At 57.1% G+C, this 22816-nt stretch overlaps 1 protein-coding gene across 6 annotated transcripts in view; it reads left to right on the top strand.

Annotated features, from left to right (window-relative positions):
• Window positions 1-22816, top strand: part of SIPA1L2 (signal induced proliferation associated 1 like 2) — a 186172-nt gene that overhangs the window by 143186 nt on the left and 20170 nt on the right. For all 6 annotated transcript variants that reach the window (XM_045859564.1, XM_045859594.1, XM_045859583.1 and 3 more), the window contains 8 exons: window positions 1553-1810; window positions 3562-3645; window positions 5106-5206; window positions 5551-5654; window positions 7540-7928; window positions 13077-13301; window positions 16711-16864; window positions 19588-19807. In XM_045859564.1, coding sequence (XP_045715520.1) covers window positions 1553-1810; window positions 3562-3645; window positions 5106-5206; window positions 5551-5654; window positions 7540-7928; window positions 13077-13301; window positions 16711-16864; window positions 19588-19807 — 1535 coding nt within the window. The remainder of the gene's footprint in view (window positions 1-1552; window positions 1811-3561; window positions 3646-5105; window positions 5207-5550; window positions 5655-7539; window positions 7929-13076; window positions 13302-16710; window positions 16865-19587; window positions 19808-22816) is intronic.

Below are 22816 nucleotides of genomic sequence, written 5' to 3' on the forward strand. Positions count from 1 at the left end.
GACACCATGCTGACCACACATGGCTTGCCGCTGGCCTTCGTGCTGCTCAGCAGAGTCTGCTAACCTTGGGGAGAAGTGGGGTGTGCGCTGAGTCTTGGGCCAGATCGGGAGACATGGTTGCCAGGTGGGGGAACACGGGGCCGGACAGTCGGGGGGAGGCAGGGTGTGCGGGGACTGTGGGTGGGCCAGCCCGCTGGCTTTTCCAGCAGCCATGTTAAAAACGTTTTATTTAACACGGGAAATTATTTCTAATCCTATATTTTGTTTAACTTAATGTCCCAAATATTATTTCAACAGCCAATAAATATTAAAAATTATTAGTGAGATTATTAGCTCATGTTACTTTTTTCATTAGGTCTTTGAAATCCAGGGTGTGTTTTACACCTACAGTCAGTCTAGATGGGAAATTTTCATCCCAAATACTTGCTGTGTTTAGGTCTCATGAAACTTTCAGCTGTGACAGTAGGTCCGCGTATGCACGCCATCTCAGCCGTACTGACACAGGAAGGGCCCGAGTCGGTGTCCGGTCTGGAGGTGACCTGTGATCTGGTCGCTGCGCTCCTCTGTCGCTCTGCCCCGTTTCAAGGCCCTGCCGCCTCACCTCACGGGGGCTGCCCTGTGGGCCACGCAGCTCTAGAGGGAGCTTGAGGCGTGTGGATGTTTCCAGAAGAGGACTCTCTGGGGTTACTTGTAAACAGGTGGGGGCGACAGACAGAGAAACTGAGTAGCCACAACCTGCCAGCCCCGTCCATGCAGGCCGTCAGCTGTGGCCCAGCTCTCGGGTCGCTGCGTGGGCTGGCCTCCCGGAAGGCCACCTTTAACCAAAGGCATCTATGAGCAGCGGCTGCAGGGTGGGAGGGAGCCTCCATCTGCTGCAGGGAGCTCTTTCTCACACCTGCACTGAGCGTCGATGCCCAGTAGGCCGCTCAGGTGCAGTGCACGCGGCTGAGTTGTGTCGCGTGTGGCATGGCCACCACAAGCAAGGTGGCCGGCATTTCCACCCTCCCTAGGAGGGACTCAGGGAGGTTGGAGCGGGTTACCTCCAGGGTCCTTGGGTGGGAACGAGGTGATGGGAGTGCAGCCAGGCTCTGCCCGGTCACTCTGCGCAGGGCGTTCCGGGTCCCTGGGCTGCCGGGCCGACTGCTCCCGTTGCTCCCCACGATGGAGCTGTGGTCTGCAGAGTGTGCTTACCTCATTTGACAGCCTGCGGGTCCTGGGGGCCTCGCTGGTGCCAGGTGGAACCCTTTGAGTTCCTCAGTGGGGGGCCGGGGCAGGAGCTCCGTGCCCCCTTATTTCACTGTTTGAGCCTTCAGCATGGTGAGGCGGAGCAGCCAGGCTGGGAGCGCAGAGCGCCGTTAATCCCCAGACGCGGCGGTTGGAGGCAGCGGAGGACCCGGATAGTCGGGGCGTGCTCTCCACCACAGGTGGAGCGCTGCTCCCTGGACGGAGCGGCCGCCTCGTGGCCTGTGGGCCCTGACAAGCGCACACGGCTGCACGGAGCCGAGCCCACAGCGCCGAGCCTCCCGTCTCACCGTCTCCCCTTGCCCCACAGAGGCTGTTCCGAGCTCTGCCGGATCCCCATGGTGGAGTACAAGCTGGACAGCGAGGGCACCCCCTGCGAGTACAAAACCCCCTTTCGGAGGAACACCACGTGGCACCGGGTGCCCACCCCGGCCCTGCAGCCGCTGCCCAGAGCCTCACCCGCGCCCGGAGCGCTCGACCGGCTGCAGGGCCAGCAGCTGCGGCAGCAGGCCCCAGCCGCCATCCCACGCAGCACCTCCTTCGACCGCAAGCTGCCTGACGGCACCAGGTACGGCCGGCCGGCACCGTGACTCCGGATGGTGGGAGGTGCTGGCTTTCGTTCGGCCTCGTGGCCTCTGAGTCAGCTCCTCCTGAGCATGGTGGCAGACAGGGCAGGGCTGGGGCAGCAGGCGCAGGGGCTTCTGGGACCGTCCTGCCCCTGGCCCAGCGATGCCCAGTCACCTTTGTGCACCTGCACCAATGTAATGCGGGGTGTCGACTCAGCTGGAAAATGAAGTTAAAGAAAGCGAGGGTCCTAACCGAGGATTCCGCCCACCATCCGTGACCCACCTGGCCCACTCACTCTCCACCCCATCCTGGGAAAGGCCCCAAGAAACCCTTGGGCACGGCCCTCCAGATACGTGTCAATGGTTTTGAGCATAAACAGAACTGCCCAGTCGATGATTAAATGCCATCACCCTAATGTGGGCAGTGTTTCAAGAGGTCCGCAATCACTAGCATTTTTTTTTTACTTTTCTCCCACTTTCAGCAGAGCAAGTTAAGTTTAAATTAATTTTTCAGTGAGAATGCACTCACTTTAAAGTTAAAGCCAACGGCATCAGACGCTGGTGAGCATTTTTTGATGCGGGATTTGCACAGGTTGTCCCAAGCGAACAAACAGCAACCTTGTCTCGGCATCGTTACTTCCCACCCCTGGTTTCAGCTGTCACGCAGCCCGCGGCCGTGGGGACGCCAGCGTGCCCTCACAGCGGCTCACGGGGCTCTGGGCTGGCAGAGCAGGCAGAGCATTGTGAGCGCAGGTGCCGGCCTGCACCCTGGCCGCGTGGTGACCCAGGGCTGCCACCTGGCCTCGTCCAGCCTCCAGTCTCTGCTCTTCCGAGGAGTAGACTCGCTAGTAACAGAGGCCTCTCTGGGGCTTTATGAGGCTCGAATCCGTCACCATGTGTAAAGTGCTTAGAGCCGTTGCTGGCCCGCAGGAGGCCTGGGCAAGTTTTCATGATGACTAGTTGATGAATAAAAAACCATGCAGTCCTCCTCTGCTTCCTCCCATCATCCTTTCTGGAGTGAGTGCAGGAAGGGGGTTGCTTTAACCTGAAGTGAAGTCAGCTCGGCTCTGGGTCCCCTCACGCAAGCGTCTGCTGAGCTTACACACGCCCCACGTTCCGAGAAGTGCACACAGGCAGCCCAGGTGAGAAGGTGATGCTGGTAGGGCAGGGCTCTGCAGGGCCTCCCCTCGTGAAGTGGAAGTTAGCAAATTATAGGGCAAAACCGGGAGGGTCCCTGCAGCCCATGGCAAGCATGTCTTCCCCAAGCGAGTTCTTGTGAGCCCTTCTCATCTGTGTGTCTGAGAGAGGCAGGAACAAACGAGACTGCGTTTGCCGGATTCAGGGCTTTCTCTCTGCACAGATTGTGCACAGAGAGTAGAAATGCACCTTGTGGTGAGAGTCACACACAAGTAGCCGTGATGTTTGCGGAATTGTGTGTTCCTGGGGGTCACAGGGCTGGTTCCCCACGCTTCCCCGGGTCGCGGTCTGCGCGGCAACCCTTCAGACGTGAAGGCTTGTTCCTGCCACGTCTTTCCTGTGACAGAGTGCCAGCCGTCAGCCACCCGAGGTCTCACAGCGTCATTAACTTTCCATCTACGTGTCCACGATTTATTCTGTTCCGCCTGGCGGTGGGTCTTCAACATGCGTTTCTCCTCGGGAGACGGAATCCGCTTGTAGAACAAGCAGGTCAGGGTGTGGGCGCCGCACGGGGAGCGCGGCGGCGCCCTGGCACTGACTCTGGTCCCCGTTGCAGAAGCTCGCCCAGCAACCAGTCATCCTCCAGCGACCCCGGACCCGGCGGCAGCGGGCCCTGGCGACCGCAAGTGGCCTACGACGGGTACGCTCACCCCCACCCTCAGGGCCCCACCCTCGGGCCGCACCAGCTGTGAGAGGCCGACTCGGCGGGGGGAAGGGGGGTGTTGGGATGGGGTGTGCAGAGTGTCAGGCGGGCTTCCCACCAGTCTGTGCAGACGGCCAGAAGGCTCGCTGTCTCCATCTAGGTAGCCAATGCTTGTTTGCCTGCACTTCCAGGTGTGTCTGCTTCTTCTCTTGGATGTGCAAAGCATGTGAAAATTAACGGTTTGGGGGCTCTCTGGGCAGTGCCCCTGGGAGAGTCCCCTCCTTGAATTGCTGACGAGGAATAAATTCAGGCTCTCCTGAATGTGCTTTTTCTCTGAAGCAGAGCCCGGCGTCAGGGAAGGCTGGTTCAGCCTTCGACGCCTCTTTCCTGCCTCCTGGCAGAGGAGGGTGGGGGGGGCCGGCCCGGGCGGTGTCCGTTCACCTGGTGTCTGGGTGCCAGCAGGTCAGGTGGAGCCCGGGGCACCTGGGAACATGGAGACGTGGAGCTGGCTGATGCTCTCACTAGGGGAAGCAGTTCCACACCTGGGGGAGGACAAACAAAGGGGGAGGCGAGGCCGTGGGCTGCCCACGTGATGGCGGCTGCTCCTCCGGCAGTGTGCCCCGGCTGCTCCGAGGTGGAGCCGAGCCTCTGCTTTGGAAGGAGCCGGTTGGGTGCGGGGATTTAGAGGCGAGAATGGCAGGTCAGATGGGGACGGCTCGGTTCCCAGAGGGAAGCGTCTTCCGAGAGCCCTCTCCCCCACCCGTCTGGGCTCGGGAGCAGGCACGTTCAGTCTGAGGTGCAGTCCCCTTTCCTTAAACAATAGATGGGATTCCTAAAAGCTGTACAGAAGGACAGTTTTCCCAGTGGAGTTGCATATTGAAAGCAGAAGGGAGTTTTCTTGTATCGATGGAGAAACCATTCCTGGCTTTTTATGCAAACCAGGATCTGTGGCCGGGATTCTGGAAATGAGAACCACTTTATAATCAAGTTTTCTGAGATTTATTTCTTTTGTAATTTTGTATTGCCCTATTTTGCATAAAATGCAGTCCACATGGAGGTAGTCCACAGCCAGTCCGTCTTATTTCCCTTCCTTACCAAGTGTCACTCACAGAAGCGTCAGTGGCATGTGTTCTGGGCACAAGAAGAACGGAAGCAGTGGTCTCCCTTCTGGCTTGCTGGGGGCGAGAGCCCTTTCACCGGCTGGTGTCAGCGGCCCTTCTCCATCTGTAAAGGACTGTCGTCCAGGTGCCCCCACTGGCCGCGTGGAGGAACTGGAGCCCAGTGCCAGACGCTCGAACCCTCTCTGACGGGGCCGGGTGGACGGGCCCTGCGCGCCTGCCACAGATCGCGTCTCGTTAGGGGTCTCCTCCCTTGGGGCGCCCGTGTAGGAGCCAGCTCCCCGGGCCACGGCGGTGGGACGGCAGCGGTGGCCGCGGTCAGCTCTGTCTTCTTCCCAGGTGCCAGTCTCCCCTGCTGCTGGAGCACCAGGGCCCGGGCCCCCTGGAGTGCGAAGGGGCCAGGGAGCGGGAGGACGCCGCCGACGGGAGCAGACACCCAGGTACCTCGGGGCCCACGGGCAGCCCCCACCCCCGCCCGCAGCCAGCCCTGCCCTCCTGCCCCCTCCCGGTCCCATCACGCATTCACGCAGTGCACGGTTGGGGCGTGCCACTGTGCCACCGAGGACGTGGGCACGCTGCTGGTGGGCCTGTGGAAACGGACCACTGTTACCTTTGGGGGGCGGGGTCCTGCCCACTCCTGCGCAGACCCACTGGTCAGACCAGAAAGTCTTGGGACCACGACCCTCTTTATTTCCACCAGAGGGCCTGTTCGCCCCCCGTGTCCCTTTGCCCTTTTGCTGCCTCTAGAGATCAGATACTCAGCTCTCCCCTCTGTGTGCGGCAGAAACCAAGTGGCACGGCCCGCCCTCCAAAGTCCTGAGTTCCTACAAGGAGAGAGGCCTGCAGAAGGACGGAGCGTGCAAAGACTCCCCCAATAAGCTTTCTCACGTAAGTCCCGTCGTCCTGAGCGGGTCGCCGTGCAGCCGTTCCGATGCCTCGTTAGCCGCATTGTCAGGGCGTGCCCTTGAACCTGGCAGGTCGCTGAGAGCTGAGGCGAAACAGTGAACAAATAGAAAGTCAAGAACTTTTCTCTCCTCGATTTATGAAGAACCTCAAAGAAAGGTCTCAGAGTAAATTACTGTAAAGCCACGAGGGCACCCTCAGCCCTTTGACCCTGAACCCAGCCCTGACAGTTACTAACCCGTGTTCCTGTTTCGGTCTGCTAAGCATCTGGTCGGAGACACTCTGCCCGGGGCAGGCCGGTTAGTGTCTCACACACACAGGTGAGTGTGCACACAGGTGAGTGTGCACACACAGCCACCAACGGGCCACGGCAGCAGCGCAGGTGACTCGCGGGTGGGCTGTGTGTGTGCTCCTCGCCACAGCCCCGAGGGTGAGTCTTGCAGGTGACCAGCTCAGGGAAACCAAAGATGCTGTTAAACGTGAAAACGTGGACTGTCAGTCGTTGCCCAGTAAGGCCAACCTTTGAAGTAGCTTATTTTTGTAAACGTGCAGGGGAGGAGATGTTGTCAGCGCCCGGGCGGAGTGCGCCTTGCCTCTCGGTGCACACGCGTGACACTGCCCACTCCGTGGCCCCGCTGGGGTCAGCTTCACAGCGTCTGCCGGATTCCATCGGCGCCGCTCTCCCAGGGCCGCGGGCTTGAGAACAGAACGCTGGGGTGTGACGAAGAGGCCGGGGGTCTGCTTCGGGACCCGACAGCTCTCTCTGGATGAGAGAAGGCTCGGGCCGGCTTGGTTCCCCGGCCTTTGCTGAGGCTCCAGGGCTCGATCGTGTCCCCAGGCTGTGGCCAGGGCCCGTGTGAGCACTGCGGTCAGGCGGGGACACGTACTCTGCCCTCCGCAGACTTTGTCTCCCAGGGACCCCGAAGCCCCCGTGCGTCCTCTGCAGAGAGCCCACCTCGGTAGCACGGGGCCGCGAGCGCCTGCTTGTGCCTCCTCGGGCGGGGGGGGGGGGGGGTCCATAGTCGGTCACGTGAGCTCCACATCCCCCTCCACCCTCGCCGAGAGGGGCTCAGGGCGACAGCACCCTCTCCCTGTGGCTCAGCCCGGCTCTCCCGCCTGACCGCGGCTGGCACTGGGATTTGTCATCGAAGCATTTTCCTGAGAAAAGGCTGCTCCCCTCCTTTTATTAATTTTCCCTGTGCGGTCCCAGTTCATTAGCCCAAGTCGGTTGTCTTCTGGTCCCTGACACCGTGGCGGTGCTCCCGGGCCTCGTGCATGGATGGCGAACAAAGGCTTGAAAAGATTCCCGTGTAACGTGAGGTGAACTGAGGGAGGAGTGGGGATCAGAGCCCAGGCTGTTTTCCTTTCTGTCCTTCGACCGTTGCCTCGCTTTGAAGCGCGAGCAGAAAGGGCTGCGGCGAGCTCGTCTGGTCTGTAGCTTTGTGAGTCTGGCGAGCACGGTCGCAGTCCTAACGGAGCAGCGCGCAGGCTCACCTCGGACACGGGGCGGCTTCGGTTCCCCTCACGGGGGTAAAGTGGGTGTCCGCACAGCGAGTCACAGGATCTGTGGTTTCCCAGGGCGTGTCGGAGTGCTGTTTGCACTGCACCGCGGTCTGGTGAGTGTGCCACCGGCATTATATCCAAAAAGAAGAAGGAAAACAAGTGTGCCCGCCCTCTTTAAATACGCTTCGTTGCCACGGACTGCTGCCCACCTCCCAGGCCCGCGGGAGGGACCGCGCTGACAGATGAGCGGGCTGGGCTCAGGTCACAGGGCCCTGCGCCTGCAGAGAACGCAGCAGCGGCCGGCTGTGCAGGGGAGCAAGGCGCGTGTGCACGGCCTGGACTGAGCCCTGCTGTCTCTCTCCCCCAGATCGGGGACAAGAGCTGCTCCAGCCACTCCAGCAGCAACACGCTGTCCAGCAACACCTCCAGCAACAGCGACGACAAGCACTTCGGGTCGGGGGACCTGATGGACCCGGAGCTGCTGGGGCTGACCTACCTGAAAGGGGCGTCCACCGACAGCGGCATCGACACAGCCCCCTGCATGCCCGCCGCGGGCCTGGGCCCCGTGCACCTGGCGGGCAGCAGATCCCTGGTCCACAGCCGTGCGGAGCAGTGGGCCGACTCCGCCGACATCTCGGGGCCCGAGGACGAGCAGGCGAAGATTTACGCGGTCCACGGCTACGCCCCCACCGGCTGCGCCAGCGGCCCTGCCGGCGGCAGCCTGGGCGACCTCAGCGAGATCTCCTCTCACTCCAGGTGAGTGCCTGCAGCTCTCACCTGCTGAGTCGCCAGGGCCCCCTGGGTTTAGTCGCCTGCGGGGTGGGGGCAGGGGCCTGAGAGAGGAACAGCGTGTGGCTGAGATACAACGTCACCTGTTTGCTCAACGGTCTGCCTGCTTGTTTGTGGTTTATTTCCCTTTCTCAAAATCTGAGAGAAAATGAAACGGAGATGTTACTTGCTCTGGTCAGGCTTCTTACCTGTCTCCCCCAATTCAACCTGTTGTCCCTAATTGTTAGGAGTCGCGGCCAGCTAAACAGAACTCAGGGTGCAGTGGGCAGTCACTGGGGAGAAGGCGGGGGTGGCCTCTGCGTGGTCTGCGCGTCGTCCCCACGAGAAAGGCCCGTGCCGGCTGGTTCTCCGCTCCCGAGGCCCCTTATGGGAGGGAAGCCTGCGGTGTTCTGTGTGATGGTGCGCGTCTGTGCGCACCCACGGTCCGACTTCTAGAAAGCAAAGACCAGCTACACGCAGAGGAATGATGCTCTGACCGCAGGTGTGTGACATGTAGTGAAGAGCAGGGTTGGACTGTTGGACAGGTGCTTGCACAGTGGTTTTAGACCTCGTCCTTGGGGATCCCAGCCTTGGAAGGCGAGGCGAAGCAGGACGGCCTCAGGCTCGGCTGTGGGCCGACCGTAGCTGCCGCCCGCCGGCCAGCACGGCGGCGCTTGCCTTCCCACCCTCGGTCTGGCCCGGTGCAGCCCCTGGCTCCTCCCCAATTCCCCAGGATGCGTCTCAGCGCTGGAGGACGGGCAGCTGGGCCGACCTGGGGGTGTCCCGCGCATCCTCCGGCCGGTGGCTGGAGCTTTTCTCCCACAGTGGACGGCGCTGCAGCAGAGTCACACACAGGCCTGTGCTCCCCAGCTCTCCCTTCCACACGGCGTCTCAGGATCGTGTGGGTCATTCAGGGGCGTTTACGTGACAAGGTGAAGAAAGCTCCACCCTGCTTGGGTCCCACAACAGAAGTAGTGTTTGGGCTCGCGTGACTGATCGGGGTCCAGCACCGTCAAGGTTCTGCTTGACCCAGAAGCCCAGACAGTGTCACCCAAAGCCGGGCCCCTCTATCCACAGGTTACCTGGGACAGCCCCTGAAATCTTGGTGCCCCCCTCTTGGTTGGAAACGGCTCTGTCACCTGCAGGCCTCCCGTGTTCGTGCGCCTCTGTCACAGGCAGACAACGTGGTTCTTCCCTAGTCTCTGCAGAACTCCCCCCCCCCACCCCCTGCCCCCAGCATCTCCTCACACATCCCTGGCTGCGCGCACTGTGGTTTGGGGCACCACCGGTTTACGGCTGGCGGGGCTCTCTGCTGTGGCCGAGGGTCAGTCCTGCCAGACCGCGCTGCTGAAGAAAGCCACTGCCCCAGAGGACAGCACGGTGGGGTTTCCCGGGGAAGGGGGCGTGGAGGCAGGGGGAGCCTAGGAGATCGAGACCGTTCTCCAAATAGACACCCCAACTCCTTCTCAGTTCTCTTTCACTATATACAATTTAACATATAACGAAGATAATACATGAGTCTTAATACTGACTCTGGCTACCCAATCTGTTTCTATCTTAATTCCAGGGACAGTAGAGTGTTGGCCATATCACAGAAACCCTCTTGGGATTTTATGACTTTCTGATGCCTTGCTCAGAGTTGAGAGGACTTACAAAGCTGCTGATTTCGTGAGACCTCGTTAAACAAATGTGATTGGGTATTAATTACCATGAAGGAAAATTTCTGTGGAGACTGCTCTCAGAGCACGTTTGTGTATAAATAGAGGCGGGGATCCTTAAAGTAGGTTCCTTTAATACCTTAACCAGTCACGCACTCCAGAGTTCAGACTGTTAGAAAGGATATAAAAGTGCTAGATAGAATGTCTGATTGATCCTGCCTCTTCCACCACTTTACGTGGACTCTCCGCACAGCCGCCGTGGGCGTGGCACGTGCCTAGTGGGTGGGTCGTCCCCCCCACCCGCCTGTATGTTCCCTGCCGTTCGTGGTTGCTGGTGATTCTGCAGCCACACTCCCACTTGCGTGCAAGGCTTCTGTATGAAATTGAATCTTTTGAATGTTTCCTTCTCTCTGTCCCCTACCTGTGCAAGAGGACTTGAGAATTTCAGATACACTTGAAACATGTAAATGTTTCTAAGTGTCAAACACATTAACATTTTCCATTTAACATCTGTGTGTTGAGAGGAAAGGGACCTGGCTCCTTGGAGAACCAGGGACCACCCTGTCAAAGGTGAGCTGAGGTTCTGAGAATTCTGAGTGCCAGGGCCGGGCTGGGGGACGTGTGTGTCCCCGAGGGTGGCCGTCGTCTGTCCCTTGTTTCCTCCGGCGTCTCCGTCCAGACTGGCGCGCGGTCCCCTCGCAGTGGAGGCCCACCCACTGCTCCGGGCCTGGGCTGTGCCTGGCGAGGTCCAGCAGCAGAAGGACAGATTCACCTCTTCCGGGGTGGACGTCAGCGCGGACACCTGCCTCGGGCGACCTCAGCCCCGAGCACCCTGTATTCCCGGCCCAGGCTTTGGTCTCCTCTCAGCACGCACGCAGCCCACCTGCAATCGTGTGAGCTTCAGGTGCTGCTGCTGCGTGGCGCGCAGCGAGTGTCCCGAGAAAGAACGGAGGAGGGAACTAGGAGAGGAGCGCCAGCGAGCTCGCGCCTGGACTGCCCAGGGCGGTGGGAGGCCGTGGGAGCAGCTGCTCCGGGTGCACAGGGTCCGGGCCCAGAGCGATGCGCTGCAGCTTCTCAGTCTTCTAACCCTGCCCCCCTCCACCTCCCCCCTCCAGCCCAGCAGCACCCACGCTCACTCCCCGCCCACTCCCTGCCTCCCCTCTCCAGCCCAGCAGCACCCATGCCCACTCCCCACCTCCCCTCTCCAGCCCAGCAGCGCCCACGCTCACTCCCCACCTCCCCCCTCCAGCCCAGCAGCACCCATGCCCACTCCCCGCCTCCCCCCTCCAGCCCAGCAGCACCCACGCCCATTCCCCACCTCCCCCCTCCAGCCCAGCAGCACCCATGCCCACTTCCCGCCTCCCCCCTCCAGCCCAGCAGCACCCATGCCCACTCCCCACCTCCCCTCTCCAGCCCAGCAGCACCCATGCCCACTCCCCACCTCCCCTCTCCAGCCCAGCAGTGCCCACGCTCACTCCCAACAGCCGTCCGGGAAGGAACAGGTCAGACGCTGTGTGTGGTGTGACCCCAGGACGGCACGGAGGAGGGGGAGGGGGACTTCAAGCCCTTCGGGACGATTTCGGGGTGGGGGTGCGGGACTCATCCATTCGGTAGGACAAGCGTGTGCCTGGCCTACTTTCTCCTACCGTTCGGTCCTTTTAATTCAGAAAATCCATTTTTTTCTTGCTGCGAGGCCAGGACACGTAGATAAGAGCTCGGGACACAAAGCAGCATTCACGTGAGCCTCACCAAGGTTTGGCAAAGCAAAATGAATCCACTGCAGGAAAAGAGAGGAAAGAAATCGTGTTCTAGGGTCTTCTGCAGATGGCCCGTGACGGTCTCCGTTTTGTCACTGTGCCTGTCATCATGCCCTTTCCCAGGTACAAATGACAGGGACTTGGCATTGAAACTCCAAAGTAAGATCTCGAGAAGGAAGAGATTCGCGGAAAGCTAGTTGCCGACATCTAGAATGTTTGCCAGCTTCAGAGACAACTTTTAGAATGAGGCTACTGCTGCTAAACAGGGATTTCTGCCCTATCACCCATCAGATAGAGTCAGTTTGTTCTCACAGTGTCACTTTAAAGTGTCACTTTTACTATCGGGGGTAAAGATTTTTAATCAGCTCCGAGTCACAACAGCATCGTCTATGAAGAACAAATGGAAAACCACGTAGGGTCAGTGACCGTGCCTTCATCACTCACAGCACGTTCTCAGCAAAGGCTGGATCCGGTCACTCCGGTGGGGACATGGGAGTAGCTTATGCAGCGTATTAACCAGACCGGACCCTGGGCCCCCCGGGCGTGCCGTGACCGTGGACCATCTCGGGGATAACAAAGCCTTTGAAAGGCGCGTGCCCGTGGTGGGTAAGGGCAGCACATGGCTCTTCGCTGGTCCAGATGGCGGGGCCAAAGCCACAAGCATTACGGGGACAGCTGAGGAGTTAGATCATGGGCCGTGTGTTAGCGACACGGCCCTGACGCCCCGTTCCTGAGGGTGCTGGTCACGCTGTCCCTGTGTGGGGGAGTGTCCTCACCAGCAGACGGGCACTGAAGCCTCGGGGCGTGATGTCATCGGGTGTGCAGCGAATCCCCACACGGTTCGCAGGGGCACGCGTAGGGACGGGGTAGTGCCGGGCAGCAAGGCAGTGGCACGGAGTGAGTCTGGAGAAAGGGAGCAGGGGTGTTACTGTGCTGTTTTGATACCTTTTCTGTAGATCTGAAGTTTTTATTCAGTAAGAAGCTCAGGGAAGAACACGTGTGCCTTCAGAGCCCACGGCCTAGACACGGAGTTCTCATGCTAGCAGTTCACCAGCGGACCACTCCGGGGCCACCCCGGAGGACCTGTTAAGATCGGTGCTCCTGTCAGCAGCGTTACCTGGCCCCAGGAGCACATGCACAGGAGTCTGTGCAGGGTGGACACTGAGGAGGGTGCTGGGTCAGGTGCTGTGCGGACGTACGCCTTCACAGGTCACGCCCAGACTGCCTTGCGACTGTCACACACTCTCCCCTCCGCCGGCGGCGGGAGGGGACCCACTGCTCCAAGCCGTGGCCGACTCCGGGCATCCTTCGTCAGACGTTCCCGTGTTTGCCCGTCTGGTGAATGCGCCGAGATCTTCTCGGCCTGCACTGGCATTTCCCCGGCGACAGCCGCGGTCCAGCACCTTCCCTTACGTTGATTCACCACGGGACTTTCTCGCTTTGGAAGCATTGTCTGAGGACCTTGCCCATTTCTCTGTTCCCTGCCCCGTGCTGCGTGTCTAACATGCTCCTGCCCCAGACACACATCTTGCCCTTGAGTGTCCTTAGCCCGTGGAGACTGAGGCGCTCGGACAGGGCGCATGTGGAGCGACCGCGTCTCCGCCTCCCGCAGCCCAGCCCTTCTCACGGGGACAGGAGCAGAGCGTGTGGCTGTGAGCGTGGTGACAGGCCAGTACCGCTGAGCTCCAGTGACGCTGCAGCCTTGTCTGTTCTCTCCGCAGCGGCTCGCACCACTCGGGAAGCCCCTCGGCCCACTGTTCCAAAGCCACCGGCTCTCTGGACACGTCCAAAGTCTACATCGTGTCCCACGGCAGCGGCCCGCCGGCCCCGGGGCCCATGGGCAAGCCCTACCACAGGCAGGGCGCCGTGAGCAAGTACGTCATCGGCTGGAAGAAGTCGGAGGGCAGCCCGCCGCCCGAGGAGCCCGAAGTGACCGAGTGCCAGGGGTAAGGTGGCTAGCATGCCCCCGGGTCCTCTCTGGGCGGCCTGGTACCTCTGGGGGACCGGATAAGCAACTGTGCCCCCACCCCGCCATCAGAATATGTTTTCTAAAGAAGAATGATTTAGAAACCTCTTTGTAAAACTCTTTAGATGTTGGCATTTATCTTTCTCTTTAAAAGTCTTCCCTGCCCTTGTTTTTGCACATAAAATTAAAGGAGACCCTGTTCTTTGTACTCACGACGGGCCTGGGAGAGAGAGAAAAATCGTGGCAGGGTCCTGCTGACGGCGTCGGCATCGAGCCTGAGAATAAACAAGTTCAAGGACGATCTGAGCTCCCACAGAGTCCGTGTGCCTTTCTTAAAGCCGATGTTTAAGCAACACCCGGAAACAGAAAGTGTCTCATCCAGCTTCACCGTGACCGATTTCCCCTTCAGTGGTGGTTAGGGTCAGTGGGGGCAGGTAGGGAGGGGTGTTTTCATCCATTTGAAAACAGAGAAGACCAAAAATACTGACAACTTAGTCATTACGTTGTGAAAACCACACTGACAACACGTATTTCAGGTTGCACAGCAAGGCTGGCGGGTCTCAGCCAGCCACTGGTTTGCGTGTTTGTGCAAGGACGGCATTGAGACGAAGCCCGTGTGCCCCAAAGGACTCGGTCCACGTGCCCTGGAGGATGCGGGCTGGGTGCCCTGCAGGGCGCGGTCCTGGGCACCCCAAAGGGTGCGGGCCGGGTGCACTGGGGCCGCCCATGCCGACGGCATGAGGGCCGGGCTGCCTGGACCTCAGAGAGCTCGTCTGGGTCTGGCGCTCGGCGAATGAACTGGCCTCCCTTTGTTTTCCCCTTTAAAAGTGGTCTACTTCACAAAATACGGCCAGCATCAATACTGCCTTTTACATTAAGAGTCATTTTAGTGGTAAAATGGAACTCGGAATCTTTTAGTAAAAAAAAAAAAAATCCATCAGGTCAATAATTGCAAATAAGTTTTTTAAGAAAGTAGTTTTCTAGTAGTAAGTACATTGTTTAAGACATAAATGCAGATGCTCTGATAATCCCGGTATTTCTGCCTGACACAGTCTTCTGCGTGCTTCCTGGACACTCACCCCAAGCCTTTGCGCTCTAGGAAGCATCTGTGAAAGCATGTCGCAGGTCCGCGTCAGCCCCGGGCTGCCCCCACCCCGCAGTCAGGCATTTCCCCTCGAGCCCCGCAGGGCGTGCGTCTGAGCCCCTGCGTTGATGACCTGGCTCCCGGTGAGAGAGGCGGCGTCAGGAAGGCCGTGAGAAGGGGGCTGCATCGCTAGGTAGCAGAGCACTAATTTCCCGGCCTCACGTGAGAGTCGTGTTGGGATTTGAACCCAGGCCTCCCAGCCTCAGGCCAGGCCCCTTCACTGCGCTGGGCTCGGCCTGGTGCCCCAGGCCTCATGCAGCCAAGGAAAGTGCCTCTAAAAGGAGAAGACACAAGAGGCGCCTGTGTAAGCCCTGCAGTCACACAGGACTGCACTGACTAGGTCTGCAATTCTGTCACAGCCCTGTTCACCGAGCCACTGGAGCAGATGCTCAGAGAAAGGTCATCCGAGTGCAGTGCGTCTGCACCTGGTGAGTGGCCGGTGGAACGCTACGGTCTCGGTGAACACGGAACAGGAAACCATTGTGCCTCCAGAAGTGTCTGTCACTCTGAAATAGCCAGTTATTTTTAAAATCATTGAGCTTTTTTTTTTTTTTTTTTAGTAATGTAACCTCCTAGTTTAAAATGCAGCTAACAAGAGCTGCACCCTGATTCAAGTAGCCCTGAGGTGTGCCTTGGCACTGTGGGGGTGTCCGCTCTTCTCCCCGTGGTTCTCCCCCCACCCCCAAAGCCCTTCAGGTCACTGAGGCAGAAACAGAGGGTTCCCAGGCGTGTCCCTGCTACAAGATCAGCGTGAGCAGCACGGGTTGGACTGCACAGACCTGTGTGTGTGTGCGTTTTTCCAGTGTATTTTCTCTTCCTCGTGTTTTTTTTAAGAGTGTTTTCTTTTTTCTAGGTTATTTTATTATAAGAATACCATATATAAAACATAACACGCAGCATATTTGATACTGGACTGCTTAAGTCAACAGCAGACTGTTAGTCAAGTTTCGGGGGTGTTCCCGGGTCGCCTGCGTAGGCAGTAGATTTTATCCGGGCAGTTACTGCGGGGACCTGGGTTTCAAACTTGGTCTCTGCCAAAGCTCGTGATGGGGGCCGCTCGTGAGCACCCCCAGCTCCACGTCTGCTCGGAAGCCCCCTGCAGCTCGCCTCCACACGGCTCCCCCCCTCTGTGGCTTTGCACACAGCTGCCGGGCCACCCGCAGGCCGGCCACGTTGTCGGTCACGTTCTGAACGTTTTCAGAAGCTGCGCCTCACAGCTGCTGTCCCTTCACGCTGGCAGTGAGCTGGTGCTGCCGCCAGGTCTCAGACGCGCAGGGAACCCCACCTGCCTCGGGAACCGAGCAGAAGCCACGGACACGTCCAGATAAATCACCGTGCGTCCTGAGCGTGTCTCTGAGTATCTCACTCCGCTGAGTTCCCAGGGAGCTGTCACTCTCGGGTCAGGGTGGCCTTGCTTCTGAACCAGCGTCCTCTCGGTGACACACAGCCGCGTCACCCAGGTCACCCTGCTGCCGGCCGCCCGGGGCCTGGATTCCCGCAGCCTGCGTCTCGGGTCGTGTGGCCGACACGCGCCTCCCCGGCCCTGTTCAGCCATGGTGTCCGCAAGCGCATTGGGCAGCTCAGACCGTGTTTGCAGAGCGCCCCTTTGAAAAGCAACTCCCCAGTTTTCTCCCTGGAAAAGAGCTGAAAACAGAAAGTCAGCTAGGCTGCCCTTTGTTGTCCATAAATACATTTTTATATGCTCATAATTAAGGGAGACAGCTGCTTTATTTATCTAAACAGCTTTGTGAAATTGCCGATAATAAAACATGCTTGGCACATGCCCGAATCGATTACTCCTAAATTCCAGGCTCCCTGGGGGGCCTTTCTGCCTGCCCTGAGATGCAGGGTGTGGCTGTCTCACGCTTCTGGGAAGCACAGGGGCTCCCTCCAGGGAGCAGGATACTGCTCCTCTGAACCTATGTTTTCTGACACAGGTTAGGAAAAGGGAAGCACAGCCTCACGTTAAAAACTGGCTGTATTTTTTCTCACCCGGGGCTCTTGAGGGGATCTGATTTGTTTCCGAATGACTCAGAAATCTAACTTTGCAGTTGGGCCCATTTCACAGACAGCCGTGGGGATGTGGAGCGAATGCCGCAGAAGAGGACGGGCTCAGCAGCCGAGAGTCGCGCAGCACCGCGTGTAGTCGAGGGGACTGGGGCGGGATGCTGGTTCTGAACGCCACGGGCACTGTCCGAGTGGGCCAGCCACTCCTCCTCACCGCCCCTCCGCTTTGCTCCCGCAGGCTGTACGGCGAGATGGAGCTCCTGTCCCCAGGGACTCAGCATCAGGCGGTGGTGGGGGGTGCGGTCTCCGAAGCTCAGCATGTGCTGTCCAAAGAAGACTTTGTGAAGTTAATGCTTCCCGACAGCCCCTTGGCGGGGGAGGGCAGGAGGAAGGTGAGTGGCTTCTGTGGGGCTTTGACGTTTCTCTGAACACTAAAGGAAACTCTGCATTAGAGACTGGAGGGTGCCCAGAGCACCTCGGCACGTGTTACCGGTCCCTGGAGATCCTACCAACAGCTGCGGGCACAGTGGGCCCTTTGTGGTGCTAGCCTGTCAGCGAGCCTGGGAGGTTGGGAAGGGCAGCTGTCTAGCGTGGACAGGAGAGGCTGGCGTCCGAGAGGCCTGGCCTCGCGTCCCAGCTCCAACACCGATCAGCCGTGGGCCTCTGCATCAGGGCCTGGGCCTCTCTCCTGGGGTCCTCCTCTATACAAAGGAGGGGGTCATCGGGGCACTGCAGAGCTGTAGGAAAGGTCAGAAATGACGTGGGCAGACCTCACCTGGTACCTGGACATAACAGGTTATCAGAAATAGTCGCTGTGAAAATTCACACCACCTGACTTTTGCTCCAAGAGCTCCTCCCTCTGCTCCAGGCTCTTAGATATAATCCTGTTCCAGGAGGGGCGGGAGTTCGATGTCTCTCCTGCCAAGCATCCTACATCAGATGGAACTCGGACCCGACCACGTCTGATAAAGTCACACGGCAGTGCCAGGGAAGGTGCGCGTGAGTCTAGTAAGCCAGCCCGTGTCCCAGGCACGCCTTCGTTCACAAGGCCACAGTCTCTGGCTGGCATTTGTTTTAGTTTCATTATCACCACAGTCTCTGCAACCGCTCTGTTAAATACTACAGCATTTTAAAAGGGACTTACAGGTCTTACAGTCCAGTCTCCTCTTTCTGCAAGTAACTGAGGCCCTGAATGGTGAAAGGCGAATTCACATAAAAGGTTTGGTGGAACCCACATCTTCTCCCTTCTCATCCAGTGTTCTCTCTTGTGCAAAGAAAAAAGAAGAAAAAATCCAGCATTACCACATCAACTGGGATTGGGGTGAACACCAAGTCCTGGGTTTCTGCCTCCCCTGTAATAAAATAATACTGCAATTAACCTAATTGTGTTTCAGAGTTACACTCTAATTAGACACCGCCTCAAAGCCGCTTTAATCTGCCAGGCCTGTAATCTTGTTCTGAGGCACCTGCTGGTCCTGTGAAGTGGGGGTCCCCCAAGAACTCAGTCCCACCCAACGAGTCTTTTCTTTTTAACTTGTACCAACTCGTGTATAAGGTCCTGGAAGTGGGGACCAGCCTCCTGTACCCGGAGTAAAAGTGGCTTTTCTTTTAATAGGAATGAACTTCTGCTTGACACGTGTGGGGTTTTTCCTTCTAAGACAAATCACCCCCTTTTCATGGCTCACGTTTAACTGTGCAGCCCGCGCACACACCAGCCCCCATCCGTCAGCGGGACAGACTCGACAGAAGGGAGGGGACACGAACAGTAGGGATCTCTGTAGCTGTCTTGCTGCCTGCACAGCTGTAAACAGCGATTTCTGTATTCGTTTGACTCGAACATGCTGGCTCTCACCGCCACCTGCGTGAAAGGAGTAGGGTCAGTGTGCGGGAGCAGTTGGAAGTTCAGACTTCATTTCATTCTTCCTGAGTTGTCGACTACTTGCTTCTTCAGTAAGAATTTCCCTCCTTACTCTACATGTGTTTTAAATGCACCATCATTTCAATGGTTCCTTTAAATCTGGTTATGATCCGTTACTATAAGTTTTTAACAATTGTAACAGACTTTTGTGAGTGATGCTTAGATAGTATATGGGGTTGGCCAAAAAGTTCTTTTGTTTTTTTTTCCCCCTAAGATGGCTCTAGTAGCACTTAGTTGTCTTTAACTTCATTGGGAACAATTTTATTAGATTGTATTGTGACAGCTGTCATATCAGCGTGCATTAAAAAAATTGGTGAATTTTTGTGTGGCCATTTTCATATGGAACATGGAAGAAAATACACATTTTCAGCATACTATGCTTTATTACTTCAAGAAAGTAAAAAAGATTTGTGCAGTGTGTGGAGAAGGTGCCGTGACTGATGGAATGTGTCAAAAGTGGTTTGCAAAGTTGCATGCTGGAGATTCCTCACTGGACGGTGCTGCTCCGTGGTCAGTAGACCTGTTGAAGTTGATAGCAACCAAATGGGGACATTAATTGAGAACATTCAGCCTTATACCGCAGGAGATAGCTGTCATGTTCAAAATAGCCAAGCAATAAAGTTATTGGTAAAAATAAAAAATAATGTCTTTTATTTTACCAAAAAAAAAACTAAATGAACTTTTTGGCCAACCCAATATTACTTCACCGATTCCATTTTTTTTTAACCTGTTTGTGTGGTCTAGGAAGCTACAGTCTTCAAAACGATTTTTATCACTATTTAGATTGGATTGTACCTCCCATGCAGTGGGCTGGCACAGACATTGCGTAATATTGAAATGGAGTCATTTCAAATTACAGTCAAGCCAGCGCTCTGCGTGGGTTTGAGGAAGGGCCGCCTGAGATGACAGCCTCCTCGCCTTCCGGGAGCTGCCAGCGCTCTGAGGTGACGGAGGTTCATTTCACATTTCAGAATTAATAGAGCCGTGTGCGCCTCATCCGTGGTGATATTTCCCAGACGGTCGCACAAGGAAACCATCCCGATCCAATAAGTGCACCGAAGGCCTTGTGCCTTCGCCTGGGTGACCCGTGCTCACAGGTCACTGTGCCGCGTGAACCCACGGGTTCAGCCACGTCAGTGCCACGCTTTCTGCTCGGTGACGTCTGCTTTCTCCCCACCCCCATGTTTCAACCCCTAGTTTTCGTTCTACGGGAACCTGTCCCCTCGACGCTCGCTGTACCGCACCCTGTCCGACGAGAGCGTCTGCAGCCACCGGAGGGGCTCCTCCTTCGGCAGCTCCCGCAGCTCGGCTCTGGACCAGGCGCTGCCCAACGACATCCTCTTCAGCAGCACCCCGCCCTACCGCAGCACCCTGCCCCCCCGGACGCAGCCCGCGCCCAGCATGGCCAGCCTGCGCAGTGAGTGTGGGCCCTCGGGCTGGCTCCTGTGTGGGTTTGGGGAGGGGGAGTTTTTGAAACTACATATACCACTTGCTGGTGTGTGTTCTTCCTTTCTTTAAAAAGGCATGATAAAAGCCCCAGAGTAGACATTTTTTTAAAAAGTTAAGCACTACCACTAATTTTGGAGAAAATTAGAAAACAGGTGTTAAACCTTTTTACCAAGTAAAACAGTGACCTTTGTGCTGTATCTCAGCTATTACCTAGAGAGTAAAATATCTAAAGCCTGACTTTATAAGGAAAAAATCAGTGGTGCTGGGGGGGCAGATTTTCTGTAGGCAGCGAGCTAGGAGGGAAGTGTGGTTTTCCCTCCCTCTGTTTCTGTCTCCTGGGCCTTCAGTGCCTGGCGGTATGGGGGGGGGGTGGCGTGGCTGGAGACCTGGGGCATGGATGTGGCTCTGCAGGCCAGCGGGGGTCTGGCCTTGTGCTCCTCACTCAGCTTCTGCATCTGCTTTACTGGGGGTCACAGGCTGACTGGATGCTTTCTGGATGATAGTCCTTAAAACCCTGAAACCTTTGATTTTTACATAATGTCAGTTACTTATTAACATGTCATTGTTGAATGGTTTTTATTACATCAACTTTATTTTCTTTTTTTCATAGTTAATTTCTATTGTACTGAAAGAATGGGGAATTCACCAGGAATGCATTCATTGTCAGGTTTTTTTTTTTAACATTTCATCATAGAAAGTATTATCTTTAAAATGAACTTGAACTTCACAGTACACATAGAGGTCTCGGGTAAATGAAATAAAAGTTCTAATAATGTTTCTGATGTTTAACATAATTGGAAATGAACCTTCTCATAAAATTCTTAATCTATTTCTTTAAGTGACTTAATATCCTGCCTATTTTAAAGGGTCCATTTGCCTAAATTAAAGAAACCTTTAATCTTCTTTTTGATAACCAGGTCAGACATGCATATTCTAATGCCCTAATATAAACGCTTTTCCTTTTCAGTAAATAGGTAACTTTAATGTCCTCTTCAAAGCCTTTGCAAAACCAGTAACACTCTATTTTCCTACAAATGTTACTGTTTTTACTTCAAATGCTTGACGTGTGATGTGAAATTTGTGGCATTTGTATTGTGTAGCTCTTGCATTCTGCCCTTCACTTGCTCGTGTGAAGGATACATATCTTTTTCAGCTTCACTTTTGTTTAATAAACTTTTCTAGAGTAGTGTCAGGGTCACAGCCAAGCTGAGCAGAAAACACAGAGTCCCCATGTACCCCGGGCACACGGGCCCAGCCTCCCCGTCCTCCACGTCCCCCACCAGAGCGGGACGTATGTCAGGATCCACACACCGACCTGAGCCGTCGTGGCTGCCCACGAGGCGCCCACGGTCCACAGCAGGGCTCCTTCTTGGTGTTCACACTCCGCGGGTCTGGGTACATGTGTAATGACCTGCGTCCGCCACTATGGCATCGCGCAGGCTGTTTCCACCGCCCTAAAACTCCTCATGTTTCCCCTCTTCACCCCTCCCTCCTCCGGGACCCCTGGCAGCCACTGATCTTTTTCGTCTCCCTAGTTTCGCTCTTTCCAGAACGTCGTATAGTTTGAGTCATGCAGCATGTAGCTCTTTCTGGTCGGCAGCTTCCTCTTAGCACTGCTCAGTCCAGGCTCCTCCTGCCGTCTCAGGGTCGACGGCTCCCTTCTCTTCAGCACGGGGCAGGGTTCCACTGTCTAGGTGGACTGGACCATGGCTGGTCAACCCAGTTACCTGCGGGAGGGCCTCGGTCTCCCTTCGTGTGTTCGCAGGGTGGAGGCGCGGCTGGGAAACCGGCAGGACACGCCGTCTGCCCTCCCCTGCCCGAGTCGAGACTGCCCACTCCCCTCCACTGTCCGCTTCTCTAGGAAACACAGTCAGCGTGGCCCTGCCCTTCGCTCTCCTCTAAAGAAACCTTCTGGTCTGGCAGCGGGACTCCCTCTGATTCCTACGTGACTTGTACTGACGACTCCGAATTCTCGCGGTTTGATGGGTCAGAGGACACAATGTCAGCCAGGGAGCCGGGGGTCGTTCCCGTGGATGTGGCTCCCCCAGGCTGCCCAGGAGCGGCTCAGCCTCAGGGGCCTGTCTGTCTGGCTGCCCTCGGGGGACCTCACCTCCCACCCACACCTGTGTGTGTGCCCGTGACTTAGCACCGGCCTCAGTCCCGCTTCGCCTCCTGTGGTTCCTGGTCATTCAGCAGCGGCCCTGCGAGAACACGTCACTCTGAGAGCCGTTGACAGCCTGAAACCGGGGCCTAGAAAGGTCCGGTGTGTGTGCCAATGCCCGGCAGGTGTCTGTGCATGAGAACGAGGGGCATCCGAGGGTGCCTAGTGGTTTCTCTCAGTCCCTCCGAGACCTGGCTGGACCTTCTAACTTCGCGCGCAGGTCAGCATCTGTTTGCACTGCGTGGTTCAGGAGCTACGCAGCTGAGCCAGGCCAAACGCTCAGAGGCACACGTATTCTTCTTTTCAACTTTGACACTCGCCCGCTCCTAAGAAGCGTCTGACCTTCGAAGAGAGGACCCTGCACCAGTACAGGCTCGCTCCGGTCTCGTTCCCAGCTCGGAGCGAGGGGAGCGCGGAGGAGAGGGGAGGGGGAGGGTCCGCCTGTCTCGGTGGGACGGGAGACCTGTCACTGCGCCTCTTCCACGGGTGACGACGGTCCCAGGTGTCTGGGTCGGGTGTTTTTAGATTTTACCTGTCCCAGATTAAATGAACCTGTCTCAGAATCTTTGTTCTCCGGAGATCGAGATCGTAATCTGACCTTGGGAGACAGATCTTAACCCACACATTCTGGCTGGGCCTCGGGTCCTGGTTTGTGCGTGTTTTCTGTGGAGTCGCGGCAACGGGCCGCGTCCTTGTGTCTTCACCTTGGAGGGGCAGGAACACGGCCTGGATGCGCGAGTGAACGCAGTTCTGATGGTCCTGCCGGGCCCTCAGGCCTTTGCCTCCGTTGGTGGTCCATTTCAGAGCAACATTTCT

This window comes from Phyllostomus hastatus, unplaced genomic scaffold, assembly GCF_019186645.2.
Source record: "Phyllostomus hastatus isolate PE091 unplaced genomic scaffold, TTU_PhHast_1.1 phas_contig_148, whole genome shotgun sequence".
Lineage (NCBI taxonomy): Eukaryota > Metazoa > Chordata > Mammalia > Chiroptera > Phyllostomidae > Phyllostomus > Phyllostomus hastatus.